General features: G+C 39.7%; 1 protein-coding gene across 4 annotated transcripts in view; it reads right to left on the reverse strand.

Moving 5' to 3' along the window:
• MKP-4 (MAPK Phosphatase 4) overlaps nucleotides 1-16,450 on the reverse strand; it is a 157,806-nt gene that overhangs the window by 109,178 nt on the left and 32,178 nt on the right. For 3 of the 4 annotated variants that reach the window (XM_070086442.1, XM_070086441.1, XM_053777884.2), the window contains exon 3: nucleotides 15,898-16,029. In XM_070086442.1, coding sequence (XP_069942543.1) covers nucleotides 15,898-16,029 — 132 coding nt within the window. Of the gene's footprint in view, nucleotides 1-997; nucleotides 1,963-15,897; nucleotides 16,030-16,450 lie in introns of those variants that run through there. The other variant, XM_070086443.1, reaches the window with a different exon arrangement.

Consider the following 16,450-nt stretch of genomic DNA (forward strand, 5'->3'; position numbering starts at 1 on the left):
ATTTCCTTTATCTTAGAAGTAGGCAACTTCTTCAATTTCTCTCTCCCCTCCTCCGAAGCAGTTTCCTCAGGTGTGCCCTCTTGCTGTTGAAGATGATCTAGCAGCTCATCAGTGGTTAGTTCTTCACTGTCCTCCACCACCAACTCTTCCACATCCTCCCCACTAACCTCCAACCCCAAGGACTTTCCCAATGCCACAATGTATTCCTCAACTGGCATAGGATTCTCAGGGTTAGCCTCAAACCCTTCAAAATCCCTTTTGTCTACACATTCTGGCCACAGTTTTTTCCAAGCAGAGTTCAATGTCCTCTTAGTCACTTCCTCCCAAGCCTTACCTATAATGTTTACACAACTGAGGATGGTAAAATGATCTTTCCAAAACTCTCTTTGAGTCAGTTGAGTTTCTGAGGTCACTACAAAGCACCTTTCAAACATAGCTTTTGTATACAGTTTCTTGAAGTTGGAAATAACCTGCTGGTCCATGGGCTGCAGGAGAGGAGTGGTATTAGGAGGCAAAAACTTCACCTTAAGCCTTTGAGGGTTTTGGTCGTACTAGTATGTCTTACGCGTAGGGGTTTTTGACGTACTAGTACAGGAGGGCCCCGCTTTACGGCGTTCCGCTTTACGGCGTTCCGCTAATACGGACATTTCAAATTATGACCAAAACTCACTATACGGCTCCCCCCACCTGACTTTCTAATACGGTCACCGTGCCCCACCCTGTTTGTTTACATTCTCCATGAGCTCAGTAAGCACTAAGTCTCTCCATTTTGTCTGGAAACTCCAAAATTTCAAATGTTTTTAAAAGTTATTTCATATTTTATATATACTCTGATAATTATACTTATGTATACCTGTACCTAAATAAACTTACATACATCAAGTCATTTAAATGTCGTATATTACGTTAATATACACATTTTCATTAATCCATCCATGATATTTTTTTCAAAATTATATAATAAACACGATGCATAACATATAAATAAGATAAATACACCCCACAGTAGAATAAATAAACATAAATGTGAGCTGTGTAGCAGACGACTTCCACAAGTGGTGATAATAACAATACTGAGTCTCATTAAATGTCGTATATTACGGTAATATACACATTTTCATTAATCCAGCCATGATATTTTTTTCAAAATTATATAATAAACACGATGCATAACATATAAATAAGATAAATACACCCCACAGTAGAATAAATAAACATAAATGTGAGCTGTGTAGCAGACGACTTCCACAAGTGGTGATAATAACAATACTGAGTCTCATTAAATGTCGTATATTACGGTAATATACACATTTTCATTAATCCAGCCATGATATTTTTTTCAAAATTATATAATAAACACGATACATAACATAAAAAGATGATAAATACACCCCACAATAGAATAAATAAACATAAATATAAGATGTGGGAGCCTGGTTTGTTTACTCTGTGCCTGGCCTGTCACCTCTCATGTATTCATTCTTTCTCTCTCTCATTTATTCGTTTTATCTCATTTACTTACTCCTGACCCTACATTAAGACTACAAATATTTTAAGGTAAGTAATGAGTGAACTGTATATACATTTTATCGCTCTGGGATGCTTAAATATCATAGAATAGTATGTGTGGGTGGGGTGGCCTGGTGAAATAGCCTGCCTATTACAATACATACCACACTTGATTTCTTACAATAAACACTACTTGTCTCACCCTAGATTAAGACTATAAATATTTTAAGGTAAGTAATGAGTGCACTATGTGTGTATTGTACCTTTTTATTGTTTTTTGATGCCTGGTTCTATTGCTAACTTAATATATGTTAGTGTAAACTTGTTATCTAGTGTTTGTATGCATTTATAAGTGGAAAAAAAGGGTGTTCCACTTTACGGCGATTTCCGCTTTACGGCGGTAGCCTGGAACCTAACCTGCCGTATAAGTGGGGCCCTACTGTACTCATAAATTCTAGCGGCCTCAAATCTAGTGGGAGAAAGCTGGTAGGCCTTCATATGAAAGAATGGGTCTATGTGGTCAGTGTGCACAGTATAAAAAAAATCCTGCAGCACACAGTGCATAATGAGAAAAAAAAAACTTTGACCATTTTTTTTAATAAATCAGCGACTTTGCAGTGTATTTTCATATGGTATTTATTGTTGTATTCTAGTTTTCTTGGTCTCATTTTATAGAATGGAAGACATATTACAGAAATTGAGATGATTTTGACTGGTTTTACAATGAAAGGTGCCTTGAAATTGAGCTCAAAATAGCAGAAATGTTCGATTTTTACCAAACTTCAAAAGTAAACAAATCGTGCCAAGCGTGCAATACACGTCAACTGGTGAGTCTAATATTCTTTCACAAGTGCACCAATAATATTTATACCATTTTTTACACTAATGCAGTAGTCTGCATAACAGTAAATCTTATATTTTTTGTGAAAATAAAAATTCAAAGTGGAAAGCAAAAGAATATAAGAGGGGCCTTGAGACGTGACTAATGACTAGAGGAAATGTCATTTTAGTGCCAGGAATGTCTTTCTTGTTTATTCTGGACCCTATTCGGAAATTGGCATCTTTTGAAATTTGCGTGAAATTGGCAAAATTGCTAAATTCTGACCACTGTACTGGATAGTTGAATTTCATAAATGGGTGGTTTCTTGCACCCATTCGATAGAAAAAATGAAGTTCTAGCGAAATATTCATGTTTTTTGTCGATTAGTACAGTGAAATTGGCCGAAAATGGGGCTCAAAGTGGGCAAAATTGCCGATGCATAAACATCGCCGAGACCACTAACTTTGCGAGAGCATAATTCCGTAAGTTTTCTATCAAATTTCAAACTTTTGGTGTCTTTATGATCGGGAAAAGATTCTCTATCTTTTCATAAGAGAAAATAATTTTTTTTTTTTTTAAATTTGGCCGACCCTGAGAACAAGTTTCGGAGAGGGCCTGTCGACCCTCAAAGGGTTAATGAAGCTCATGTCCCTAGAAAGTCGCTCTGCCAAGTCTGAAGGATGACCAGGAGCATTGTCTAATACCAGGAGGCACTTAAGGTCTAATTTCTTTTCAATTAGGTAATTTTTCACATTGGGGGCAAATGCATGATGTAACCAGTCATAGAAAAAGTCCCTAGTGACCCATGCCTTACTGTTTGCCCTCCACAGCACACACAAATTAGCCTTGAGGACATTGTTTTTCCTGAACACTCTGGGAGTTTCAGAGTGATACACCAATAAAGGCTTCACTTTGCAATCACCACTAGCATTGGCATACATCAACAGAGTAAGCCTGTCTTTCATAGGCTTATGTCCTGGGAATGCCTTTTCCTCCTGTGTAATGTAGGTCCTGCTTGGCATTTTCTTCCAAAACAGGCCTGTTTTGTCACAATTAAACACTTGTTCAGGTTTCAGTCCTTCACTGTCTATGTACTCCTTGAAGTCCTGCACATATTTTTCAGCCCATTTGTGGTCCGAACTGGCAGCCTCACCATGCCTTATCACACTATGAATGCCACTACGATTCTTAAATCTCTCAAACCAACCTTTGCTGGCCTTAAATTCACTCACATCACTAGTTGCTGGCATTTTTCTCATTAAATCGTCATGCAACTTCCTAGCCTTTTCACATATGATCGCTTGAGAGATGCTGTCTCCTGTTATCTGTTTCTCGTTTATCCACACCAATAAAAGTCTCTCAACATCTTCTATCACTTGCGATCTCAGTTTTGAAAACATAGTTGCACCTTTGGCAAGAACAGCTTCCTTGATTGCCGTTTTCTTGCCCACAATAGTAGCGATGGTTGATTGGGGTTTATTATACAACCTGACCAGCTCAGAGATACGCACTCCACTTTCATATTTATCAATGATCTCTTTCTTCATCTCTATAGTAATTCTCACCCTTTTTGCTGTAGGGTTGGCACTAGAAGCTTTCTTGGGGCCCATGGTGACTTATTTTGCAGGTGCAATCACTAAAAAGGCTGTGATAATATGAAATGTTCCAGTTGTATGTTTGGAAGCGACCGCGGTGGCTGGCTGGCTTGTAAACACTGGCACCAAAGGGACAAGTGAGGTGCGCTCAGGCCAAAGTGGACGCGTATGGTACGGAACGAATAGCGCTGGTAGGGTTTTTAAGCGCTAGTCGAGGCAAAATTTTTGCGTTAAAATGTATCGCTAGTCTGATTTATTGTTAATCGATGCCATCGTTGGTCGAGGGTCCACTGTATTTTCATATGGCATTTATGGTTGTATTCTAGTTTTCCTGGTCTCATTTTATAGAATGTAAGACATATTACAGAAATTGAGATGATTTTGACTGGTTTTACAATGAAAAGTACCTTGAAATTGAGCTGAAAGTAGCAGAAATGTTCGATTTTTGCCAAAGTTCAAAAGTAAACAAATCATGCTAAGCGTCCAATACACGTCAACTGGTGAGTCTAATATTCTTTCACAAGTGTGCTGATATTATTTATACCATTTCTACACTAATGCAGTACTCTGCATAACAGTAAATCTTCTATTTTTTGTGAGAATAAAAATTCAAAGAGGAAAGCAAAAGAATGTAAGAGGGGCATGGGGACGTGACTAATGAACAGAGGAAATGTTATTTTAGCGCCAGGAATGTCTTTCTTGTTTATTCTGGACTCTATTCGGAAATTGGTATCTTTTGAAATTTGTGTGAAATTGGCAAAAATGCTAAATTCTGACCACTTTATTGGATAGTTGAAATCAGTAAATGGGTGGTTTCTTGTACTCATTCGATAGAAAAAAATGGAGTTCTAGTGAAATAGTTATGAGTTTTGTCGACTAGAACACTGGAATTGGCCGAAAATAGGGCTGAAAGTGGGCAAAATCGCCAATGCGTAAACACTGTTGAGACCGCTAACTTCGCGAGAGCATAATTCCATAAGTTTTCCATCAAATTTCATATTTTTGGTGTCATTATGATCAGAAAAAGATTTTCTATCTTTTCATAAGAAAAAATATTTTTTTTTTTTTAAATTTGGCGACCCTGCGAACAAGTCTAGGAGAGGGCCTGGCAACCCTGAAAGGGTTAACAGTCTTCTGTGTATGACTGTCAAAAGTTTTAATGAAATACAAATAAAAAGCAAGCAAAAATGTCCATAAATTCTTATAAAGAAATCCAAACAATTGTATTATTCCCACAGGTTCCAATAAACCAAAGGTTATATCAGAAGTACATGGAAAAATATGTTCACAAATACCAGACTCAAGCAACTTATGGTCATTCCAATGGTTCCTTTTTTATGTAAGCTATAACCAACTTTCCATGGGGAAGTGAAGAAGACTTCTTCCTCCATGAGACGTGTGTCGTCATAGGTGACTATAAATCACTAAATGTAAAATGAAGAAAAACTTTTGTTTCTTCTTTTTTTGGGTCATCCTACCTTAGTGTGACATGACCAGTGTGTTAAAACAGTGTTGTTGCTTACACAGATGTATGCACAAATTCTAGTGGCCTTAAATCACAGCTGTACAAGTGGAAGGATACAACTGGGGCTGAGAGGTATCTCTACTCTGTCACAATCATGCTTATGCCACATGTGTTATAAGCACAATATTACATTATAATGGTCAAATGACCACCTTATATGTACCCCAGTACTCGGTGATCTCGTCCACATCAGCAGGGATGTTTTTATGTATCTCAAAAAGAAGTTCAGTGAGCATTTTTATCCCCACAGGAACCTTGTCATCAACAAGTCCAATTCTGTTCAGAGGTAGACTGTCGTTCGAGCAGTATATGATTATGAAACTGGCCTGGTATTGGAACCCACTATATACACAAGAAGCAAAATACTGAAGAATTCCAAGAAGTTATTGGTAATTTCAGGTGATGTGATAAAAATAAGGGAACCATATCTTGGTAAGGGCGATACATTATACACAGATAACTGGTACACAAGCTCCTTACTCAGTGATTCCCTACATGTGAACATTACAGATATGTGTGGTACAAAGTGTAATATGTAAATATATGCTCAGGTTCAATGTAGGCATTATTACCAGTGAGGTGCAGGTGCATTACCAATGACATCATAGCATTTTGGTCCCAGGACATATGTGATGTTATGTTGTTGACATCAATCAACAGACAGCCAGTCATGCCTACATTACAGTTTAAAAATTGCAACATATCCCCACCCCTCCTTCAGAGTGCAGGCCCTGTACTTCCCATTTCCAGGATTGTAGGTAGTAGGTTGGTAGACAGCAACCACCCAAGGAAGTACTACCGTCCTACCAGATGACTGTGAAACAGAAACCTGTAACTGTTTTGCATGATGGTAGGATTGCTGGTTTCTTTTTCTGTCTCATAAACACGCTAGATAACAGGGATATCTTGCTACTCCTACTTACACTTTGGTCACACTTCACAGACACACACATGCATATATATATACATACATCAAGGTTTTTCTCCTTTTTCTAAATAGCTCTTGTTCTTCTTTATTTCTTCTATTGTCCATGGGGAAGTGGAAAAGAATCTCTCCTCTGTAAGCCATGCATGTTGTATGAGGCGACTAAAATGCCGGGAGGAATGGGCTAGTAACCCCTTCTCCTGTAGACATTTACTAAAAAAGAGAAGAAGAAAAACTTCATAAAACTGGGATGCTTGAATGTGCGTGGATGTAGTGCGGATGACAAGAAACAGATGATTGCTGATGTTATGAATGAAAAGAAGTTGGATGTCCTGGACCTAAGCGAAACAAAGCTGAAGGGGGTAGGGGAGTTTCGGTGGGGGGAAATAAATGGGATTAAATCTGGAGTATCTGAGAGAGTTAGAGCAAAGGAAGGGGTAGCAGTAATGTTGAAGGATCAGTTATGGAAGGAGAAAAAAGAATATGAATGTGTAAATTCAAGAATTATGTGGATTAAAGTAAAGGTTGGATGCGAATAGTGGGTCATAATAAGCGTGTATGCACCTGGAGAAGAGAGGAATGTAGAGGAGAGAGAGAGATTTTGGGAGATGTTAAGTGAATGTATAGGAGCCTTTGAACCAAGTGAGAGAGTAATTGTGGTAGGGGACCTGAATGCTAAAGTAGGAGAAACTTTTAGAGAGGGTGTGGTAGGTAAGTTTGGGGTGCCAGGTGTAAATGATAATGGGAGCCCTTTGATTGAACTTTGTATAGAAAGGGGTTTAGTTACAGGTAATACATATTTTAAGAAAAAGAGGATAAATAAGTATACAAGATATGATGTAGGGTGAAATGACAGTAGTTTGTTGGATTATGTATTGGTAGATAAAAGACTGTTGAGTAGACTTCAGGATGTACATGTTTATAGAGGGGCCACAGGTATATCAGATCACTTTCTAGTTGTAGCTACACTGAGAGTAAAAGGTAGATGGGATACAAGGAGAATAGAAGCATCAGGGAAGAGAGAGGTGAAGGTTTATAAACTAAAAGAGGAGGCAGTTAGGGCAAGATATAAACAGCTATTGGAGGATAGATGGGCTAATGAGAGCATAGGCAATGGGGTCGAAGAGGTATGGGGTAGGTTTAAAAATGTAATGTTAGAGTGTTCAGCAGAAGCTTGTGGTTACAGGAAAGTGGGTGCGGGAGGGAAGAGGAGCGATTGGTGGAATGATGATGTAAAGAGAGTAGTAAGGTAGAAAAAGTTAGCATATGAGAAGTTTTTACAAAGTAGAAGTGATGCAAGGAGGGAAGAGTATATGGAGAAAAAGAGAGAGGTTAAGAGAGTGGTGAAGCAATGTAAAAAGAGAGCAAATGAGAGAGTGGGTGAAATGTTATCAACAAATTTTGTTGAAAATAAGAAAAAGTTTTGGAGTGAGATTAACAAGTTAATTAAGGAAGCCTAGAGAACAAATGGATTTGTCAGTTAAAAATAGGAGAGGAGAGTTATTAAATGGAGAGTTAGAGGTACTGGGAAGATGGAGGGAATATTTTGAGGAATTGTTAAATGTTGATGAAGATAGGGAAGCTGTGATTTCGTGTATAGGGCAAGGAGGAATAACATCTTGTAGGAGTGAGGAAGAGCCAGTTGTGAGTGTGGGGGAAGTTCGTGAGGCAGTAGGTAAAACGAAAGGGGGTAAGCCAGCCGGGATTGATGGGATAAAGATAGAAATGTTAAAAGCAGGTGGGGATATAGTTTTGGAGTGGTTGGTGCAATTATTTAATAAATGTATGGAAGAGGGTAAGGTACCTAGGGATTGGCAGAGAGCATGCATAGTTCCTTTGTATAAAGGCAAAGGGGACAAAAGAGAGTGCAAAAATTATAGGGGGATAAGTCTGTTGAGTATACCTGGTGAATGGTAGAGTTATGATTGAAAGAATTAAGAGTAAGACGGAGAATAGGATAGCAGATGAACAAGGAGGCTTTAGGAAAGGTAGGGGGTGTGTGGACCAGGTATTTACAGTGAAACATATAAGTGAACAGTATTTAGATAAGGCTAAAGAGGTCTTTGTGGCATTTACAGATTTGGAAAAGGCATATGACAGGGTGGATAGGGGGGGCAATGTGGCAGATGTTGCAGGTGTATGGTATAGGAGGTAGGTTACTGAAAGCAGTGAAGAGTTTTTACGAGGATAGTGAGGCTCAAGTTAGAGTATGTAGGAGAGAGGGAAGTTGTTTCCCAGTAAAGGTGGGCCTTACACAAGGATGTGTGATGTCACCATGGTTGTTTAATATATTTATAGATGGGGTTGCAAGAGAAGTAAATGCGAGGGTCTTGGCAAGAGGCGTGGAGTTAAAAGATAAAGAATCACACATAAAGTGGGAGTTGTCACAGTTGCTCTTTGCTGATGACACTGTGCTCTTGGGAGATTCTGAAGAGAAGTTGCAGAGATTGGTGGATGAATTTGGTAGGGTATGCAAAAGAAGAAAATTAAAAGTGAATACAGGAAAAAGTAAGGTTATGAGGATAACAAAAAGATTAGGTGATGAAAGATTGGATATCAGATTGGAGGGAGAGAGTATGGAGGAGGTGAATGTATTCAGATATTTGGGAGTGGACGTGTCAGCGGATGGGTCTATGAAAGATGAGGTGAATCATAGAATTGATGAGGGGAAAAGGGTGAGTGGTGCACTTAGGAGTCTGTGGAGACAAAGAACTTTGTCCTTGGAGGCAAAGAGGGGAAATGTATGAGAGTATAGTTTTACCAATGCTCTTATGTGGGTGTGAAGCATGGGTGATGAATGTTGCAGCGAGGAGAAGGCTGGAGGCAGTGGAGATGTCATGCCTGAGGGCAATGTGTGGTGTGAATATAATGCAGAGAATTCGTAGTTTGGAAGTTAGGAGGAGGTGCGGGATTGCCAAAACTGTTGTCCAGAGGGCTGAGGAAGGGTTGTTGAGGTGGTTCGGACATGTAGAGAGAATGGAGCGAAACAGAATGACTTCAAGAGTGTATCAGTCTGTAGTGGAAGGAAGGTGGGGTAGGGGTCGGCCTAGGAAAGGTTGGAGGGAGGGGGTAAAGGAGGTTTTGTGTGCGAGGGGCTTGGACTTCCAGCAGGCATGCGTGAGCGTGTTTGATAGGAGTGAATGGAGACAAATGGTTTTTAATACTTGACGTGCTGTTGGAGTGTGAGCAAAGTAACATTTATGAAGGGATTCAGCGAAACCGGCAGGCTGGACTTGAGTCCTGGAGATGGGAAGTACAGTGTCTGCACTCTGAAGGAGGGGTGTTAATGTTGCAGTTTAAAAACTGTAGTGTAAAGCACCCTTCTGGCAAGACAGTGATGGAGTGAATGATGGTGAAAGTTTTTCTTTCTCGGGCCACCCTGCCTTGGTGGGAATTGGCCAGTGTGATAATAATAATAATAAAAAAAAAGTCCAGCTAACCAGTTTCCCTTAATCCCTTCATAAATGTTACTCTGCTCACACTCCAACAACATGTCAAGTCATAAAACCATTTAGTTCCACTCACTTCTATCTAACATGCTCATGCACGCTTGATGGAAATCCAGGCCCCTTACACACAGAAAACCTTCTGTACCTCCCTCCCTCCATCCTTTCCTAATAACCCCTACCACGCCTTCCTTTCACTGTAGATATATGGTAAGATATATGGACCATGCATTTTGTAACAGAGACAGAAAGGTCAGACAGAGTGTGTGCCTTCCTGGAGCTGGTGTTGGTGACATAGTGAGCAGGTTGGATAATATTATGGCAGGTAATGGGAACAAGCCCATTATCTGTCTTAGTGCTGGGGGTAATGACATTGGGAAGGGCAGGAGAGAGGAGCTGCTGGATAAGTACAGGTCAGCCATAGAAGTAGTTAGGTCTAAGGAAGGGATCCCAGTCATATGTAGCATCTTGCCTAGAAAGGGAGTGGGCAATGAATGGATGTCTAGGGCAATTGGTAGAAATTGCTGGCTAAACAAGTACTGCAAGGAACATGCAATCCCATTCATTGATAACTGGGACCTATTCTTTGGCAAACGTGATATGAATGCAAGGGATGGGGTTCATCTCTCTGGGAGTGGCATTGTTGCATTAGCCAATTCGATTGAGAGGGTAACTGATGACTTGTCTAGGAATTTAAACTGATAGATTATAAAGGTATGGGTGTTTGTGGGAAACAATCAGGCTGCAGCATTAAGGTTAAAAACAGCAGTTATTGCTGGGATACCTCAGGGATCCTAGGTAGTAAGTTGGTAGACAGCAACCGCCCAGGGAGGTACTACTGTCCTGCCAAGTGAGTGTAAAACGAAAGCCTGTAATTGTTTTACATGATGGTAGGATTACTGGTGACCTTTTCTTTGTCTCGTAAACATGTAAGATTTCAGGTACGTCTTGCTACTTCTACTTACACTTAGGTCACACTACACATACATGTACAAGCATATATATACACACACACTCCAACACTATATCCCCCCTGCTTTTAACATTTTTGTCATGATCCCATCAGTTCCAGCTGCTTTACCCCCTTTCATTGTACGTAACGCCTCATGCACCTCCCCCCGCACTCACATCCTGTTCTTCTTCTTCACTCCTAAAAGATGGTATACCTCCCTGGCCAGTGCATGAAATTACCGCCTCCCTTTCTTCGTCGACATTTAAAAGTTCCTCAAAATATTCTCGCCATCTACCCAAAACCTCCATCTCCCCATCTACTAACTCCCCTACTCTGTTTTTAACTGACAAATACATTCGTTCCCTAGGCTTTCTTAACTTGTTTAACCCACTCCAAAATTTTTTCTTATTTTCATTAAAATTTCTTGACATTGCCTCTCCCACTCTATCATCTGCTCTCCTTTTGCACTCTCTCACCACTCTCCACCTTTCTTTTACTCTCCATGTACTCTACTTTTCTTATAACACTTCTTTGTAAAAACCTCTCATAAGCTAACTTTTTCTCTTTTATCACACCCTTTACTTCATCATTCCACCAATCACTCCTCTTTCCTCCTGCATCCACCCTCCTATAACCACAAACTTCCGCCCCACATTCTAGTACTGCATTTTTAAAACTATTCCAACCCTCTTCAACCCCCCCCCCCCACTACTCATACTTGCACCAGCCCATCTTTCTGCCAATAGTTGCTTATATCTCACCCGAACTTCCTCCTCCCTTAATTTATACACTTTTAACTCCCTCTTACTTGTTGCCATTTTCCTCTTTTCCCATCTACCTCTTACTCTAACTGTAGCTTCAACTAAATAATGATCCAATATATCCGTTGCCCCTCTATAAACGTGTACATCCTGGAGCCTACCCATCAACCTTTTATCCACCAATACATAATCTAAGAAACTACTTTCATTACGTGCTATATTATACCTTGTACATTTATTTATCCTCTTTCTACACACAGCTCAATTAAAGGCTCCCCATTTTCATTTACCCCTGGCACCCCAAACTTTACTACTCCCTCCACAACATTTTTGCCCACTTTAGCATTGAAATCCCAAACTACCATTACTCTCACACTTGGTTCAAATCTCCCCACACTTTCACTCAACATTTCCCAAAATCTCTCTCCTCTACACTTCTCACTTCTCCAGGTGCATATACGCTTACTATAACCCACTTTTCACATCCAACCTTTATTTTACTCCACATAATCCTTGAATTAATACATTTATAGTCCCTCTTTTCCTGCCATAACTTATCCTTCAACATTATTGCTACTCCTTCTTTAGCTCTAGCTCTATTTGAAACCCCTGACCTAATCCCATTTATTCCTCTCCATTGAAACTCTCCCACCCCCTTCAGCTTTGTTTCACTTAAAGCCAGGACATCCAGCTTCTTCTCATTCATAACATCCACAATCATCTCTTTCTTATCATTTGCACAACATCCACGCACATTCAGACTTCCCACTTTGACAATTTTCTTCTTCTTATTCTTTTTAGTAATTATTACAGGAAAAGGGGTTACTAGCCCACTGTTCCCGGCATTTTAGTTGAATTTTACAACACGCATGGCTTATGGAGGAAAGATTCTTATTCCACTTCCCCATGGATATAAAAGGAAAAGTAATAAGACCAAGAACTATTAAGATAAAATCAAAGAAAACTCAGATGAGTGTGTATAAATAAACATGTACATATATGTGTAGTGTGACCTAAGTGTAAGTAGAAGTAGCAAGACGTACCTGTAACCTTGCATATTTATGAGACAGACAAAAGACACCAGCAATCCTACCATCATGTAAAACAATTACAGGCTTTCATTTCACACTCACTTGGCAGGACGGTAGTACCTCCCTGGGAGGTTGCTGTCTACCAGCCTACTACCTACCTACTTTAATGTTTCTGGAAAAACTCTGAGTGTTGAAATGGAGGTTATCTCTTCCCCAGATTTATACAAGAACCAAACAAGGGACGAGGTACCTCACTACAATCTGGGATTTGTGTGGGAGTATTATCCTTCCAGTTATGTCTTGGAAGAGCATGTGGGATGGGACAAAGTACATTCCTCTGGGTACAGAGTTGGATTTGACTTCAGATATGCCATAAACTAGTAGCAGCGTATCTGAAGCTTGCTCATAACTTAGATGCTGGCTCGCAACTCAAAGCAAAAAATCATTTGAACGATGGCTCATAACTCAGAAAACTCGTGAGTTGGGGCACTCGTAAGTCAAGGTATCACTGTACATCTGAGCCCTGGTTATCGGCCGCTTCTGTTATCGGCCAACTTGGTGATTGGCTGGTTTTGCGGCACCTGGTCATTGGCCGTTAACCATTTGACTGTCCAAGCCCATTTCTGAAACTCAATCTATTTCGCAAAATTTTTGGAAAAAAAAAAAAAAATTCTCATGAAATGATATAGAATCTTTTCCCGATGGTAATGACACTAAAAGTACGAAATTTGATTGAAAACTTACGGAATTACTCTCCTGCGAAGTTAGCCATCTCGGCGATATATAAGGATCAGCAATTTCGTCGAACTGAGCCCTATTTTTGGCCAATTCCATTGTTCCAGTCGACCAAACTCATAGCTATTTCTTTACAACTCCATTTTTTTCTGCCAATTGAGTACAAGAACTGATTTCAACTACCCAATAAAGTGGTCAGAAATTGGCAATTTGGCCAATTTCATGCAAATTAAAAAGATGCTAATTTCAAAATAGGGTCCAGAATAAACAATGCAGACATTCTTGGTGCTAAAATAACATAACCTCTGTTCATTAGTAACGTCTCCAGGCCCCTCTTATATTACTCTTGCTTTCTATTTTGATTTTTTATTCCCCCAAATATAGAAGATTTACTGTTATGCAGACTACTGCATTATTGTAGAAATGGTATAAATAATATCAGTGCACTAGTGAAAGAATATTAGACTTCCCAGTTGATGTGTATTGGACGTGTGGTGTGATTTGCTTACTCTTGAACACTGGTAAAAATCGAACATTTCCGCTATTTTGAGCTCAATTTCAAGGATACAACCATAAATACTATATGAAAATACACCTCAAAGTCGGCATTTTAATCCAAAAACACGGTCGGAGTTTTATTTTCTCATTATGCACTGTGTGCTACAAGATTTTTTTATACAGTGCACACTGACTACACAGACCCATTCTCACACATGTGGGCCTACCATCTTTCTCCTGCTTGATCTGAAGCCGCTAGAATTATTGAGCAAATATACGTCCAAAACACTGTCTCGTAAGATGTATATATACGGCCAAAACAGTCAAGGGGTTAGTTCGGTGATCGGCCATTTGGGAAGCGTCTGTCTGCTGGCTAGGGCTGCTTGTGAGTCAGTTTTGCTGTGTCTCTCAGTGCCTGAGAAAGCTTCTGCTTGCACATCTAAACATTTTGCTTATTTCCCATTGTAGTTTGTGTTATTTGTGCAGTGCAACTGTGAAATAAGTAACCATGGCTCCAAAGAAAGTTCCTGTGGCAAAGAAAGTGAGAAGCACCATGGAATTTAAGTGTGAAGTGTAGCAGGCATGCAGAGAGTGTAGCAGGCATGCAGGGAGTGTAGCAGGTATGCAGGAAGTGTAGCAGACATGCAGGGAGTGAAGCAGGCATGCACTGATTGTAGCAGGCATGCTGGGAGTGTAGCAGACATGCAGGAAGTGTAGCAGGCATGCAGGAAGTGTAGCAGGCATGCAGGAAGTGTAGCAGGCATGTAGGAAGTGTAGCAGACATGCGGGGAGTGTAGCAGACATGCATGAAGTGTAGCAGGCATGCAGGGAACCACATAGACCCATTCTTTCATATGTAGGCCTACCAGCTTTCTCTCAGTAAATTTGAAGGCGCTAGAATTCAGACGTTCTAGTAAGTCAATAACCCTGGTGCATAAGCCGTACTAGGACGTCGGAAACCCTGAAAGGGTTAAGGTAAGTAATGAGTGTACTGTATATGCATTTTATCGCTCTATGGCACTTTAAATACCTAATATATAATGTGGGTGGGGTAGCCAGATGGGGGTTACATACCTACCACACTTTGATACTTACCTACCTTACTATTCACCTTGCACCCTATATTAGGACCATTAAGACTACAAATATATGCATTTTATCACTCTAGGGTACTTTAAATTCCTAGTATACGTGTAATGTAATGTTCACTCGTGGAGAAACAAAGCCAGACTGACTCACAATGGCTGTGCAGGGAGGCAGACAGGTCTGGGACAAAATCTAGCCAAAAAAAAAAAAAAAAAAAAACAGTTCTAAACTCGAAGCATACGATACTCAGGGCGTACGAAAACTTGGGGTTCCACTGTATACTGATGACACTGTTAGTGTGGATTGTGTTGTTTACACTGGCTAGTTATATGCACAGTGTGCAGAATATGGGTCTCATGGGCCCAGGTAAATGTAAATAATTAGAAAACCCCAGAAAAAAAATATAAAAAATACAAAATCACATGGAATGCGCAACAATCGCCAATGCTGCCAATAGCAGATCAATGATCTTCAACTTCATACCTTCATATCTCGGTAAATACTAATGGAAAATTTTTTATTCTTCTTATAAACACAAAAATGTAATCTTGAGAAGAATTTTTTTGTCAAATTGCGACATTGTTAGCATTTTTAATTTCTGGAGTCATGAAAATGAAAGGGTTCAGTAGCCTTGAAAGCAGTTCATTGTTGTTAGAGCTATATTATGTACCAGATTTCAGGAATGTAACACCTGTGTCAAATTGAAGGGTTAATATATGAATATTTATCCTCATAACCCAGTCTTAGACCACTACTCCTAACTGGAAGTGATCCAGGAGTAAGATCTATTAAGATGCAAAGCTCAATAAGGAAAGGTGTACTGCATACTGAATCTAATTAGAACTGGGTAAGATTTACTGGTAAAATGTTTAACAGATTTTTGTTTCAGTCATAAAGCATGATGTTAGTATCTCCCTCTGTGACTGCTGTATACCAACCTACTGTAGTTCAATATAATGACAATTATGTACACTAAATATTGCATTATACTTAGAAAGCCCAATACAGTCTTACCTTGTATATATAGAAAAGCCATTCCTGGGAGTGAGGTAATACTGCAAGGCAGGGGCTTGGAGTCCACAGTAAGTATATGAGAGATTGAGTACCTCATCAGTACTCTAGTCTCAACTGCTGCTGATAAGTTACCTGCAGGTCAACATAAGTTAATGTATAAGTACTCTGGTTACAACTGCTGCTAAGTTACCTGTAGGTCAACATAAGTTAATGTGTCAGTACTCTAGTCATAACTGCTGCTGATAAGTTACCTGCAGGTCAACATAAGTTAATGTATAAGTACTCTGGTTACAACTGCTGCTAAGTTACCTGTAGGTCAACATAAGTTAATGTGTCAGTACTCTAGTCATAACCACTGCTGATAAGTTACCTGCAGGTCAACATAATAAGTAAACATTTCATCATGACAAGACTAACATATCTCCATGGGGCAATGGGAAAGAATTCTTCCTCTGTAAGCCATGCATGTCGTAAGAGACAACTAAAATGCCAGGAGCACAGGGCTAGTGACCCCCTTCTCCTGCATAAATTATTAAATTCAAAAACAAAGACT

This window comes from Cherax quadricarinatus, chromosome 18 (assembly GCF_038502225.1).
Source record: "Cherax quadricarinatus isolate ZL_2023a chromosome 18, ASM3850222v1, whole genome shotgun sequence".
In the NCBI taxonomy this organism is placed as follows: Eukaryota; Metazoa; Arthropoda; class Malacostraca; order Decapoda; family Parastacidae; genus Cherax; species Cherax quadricarinatus.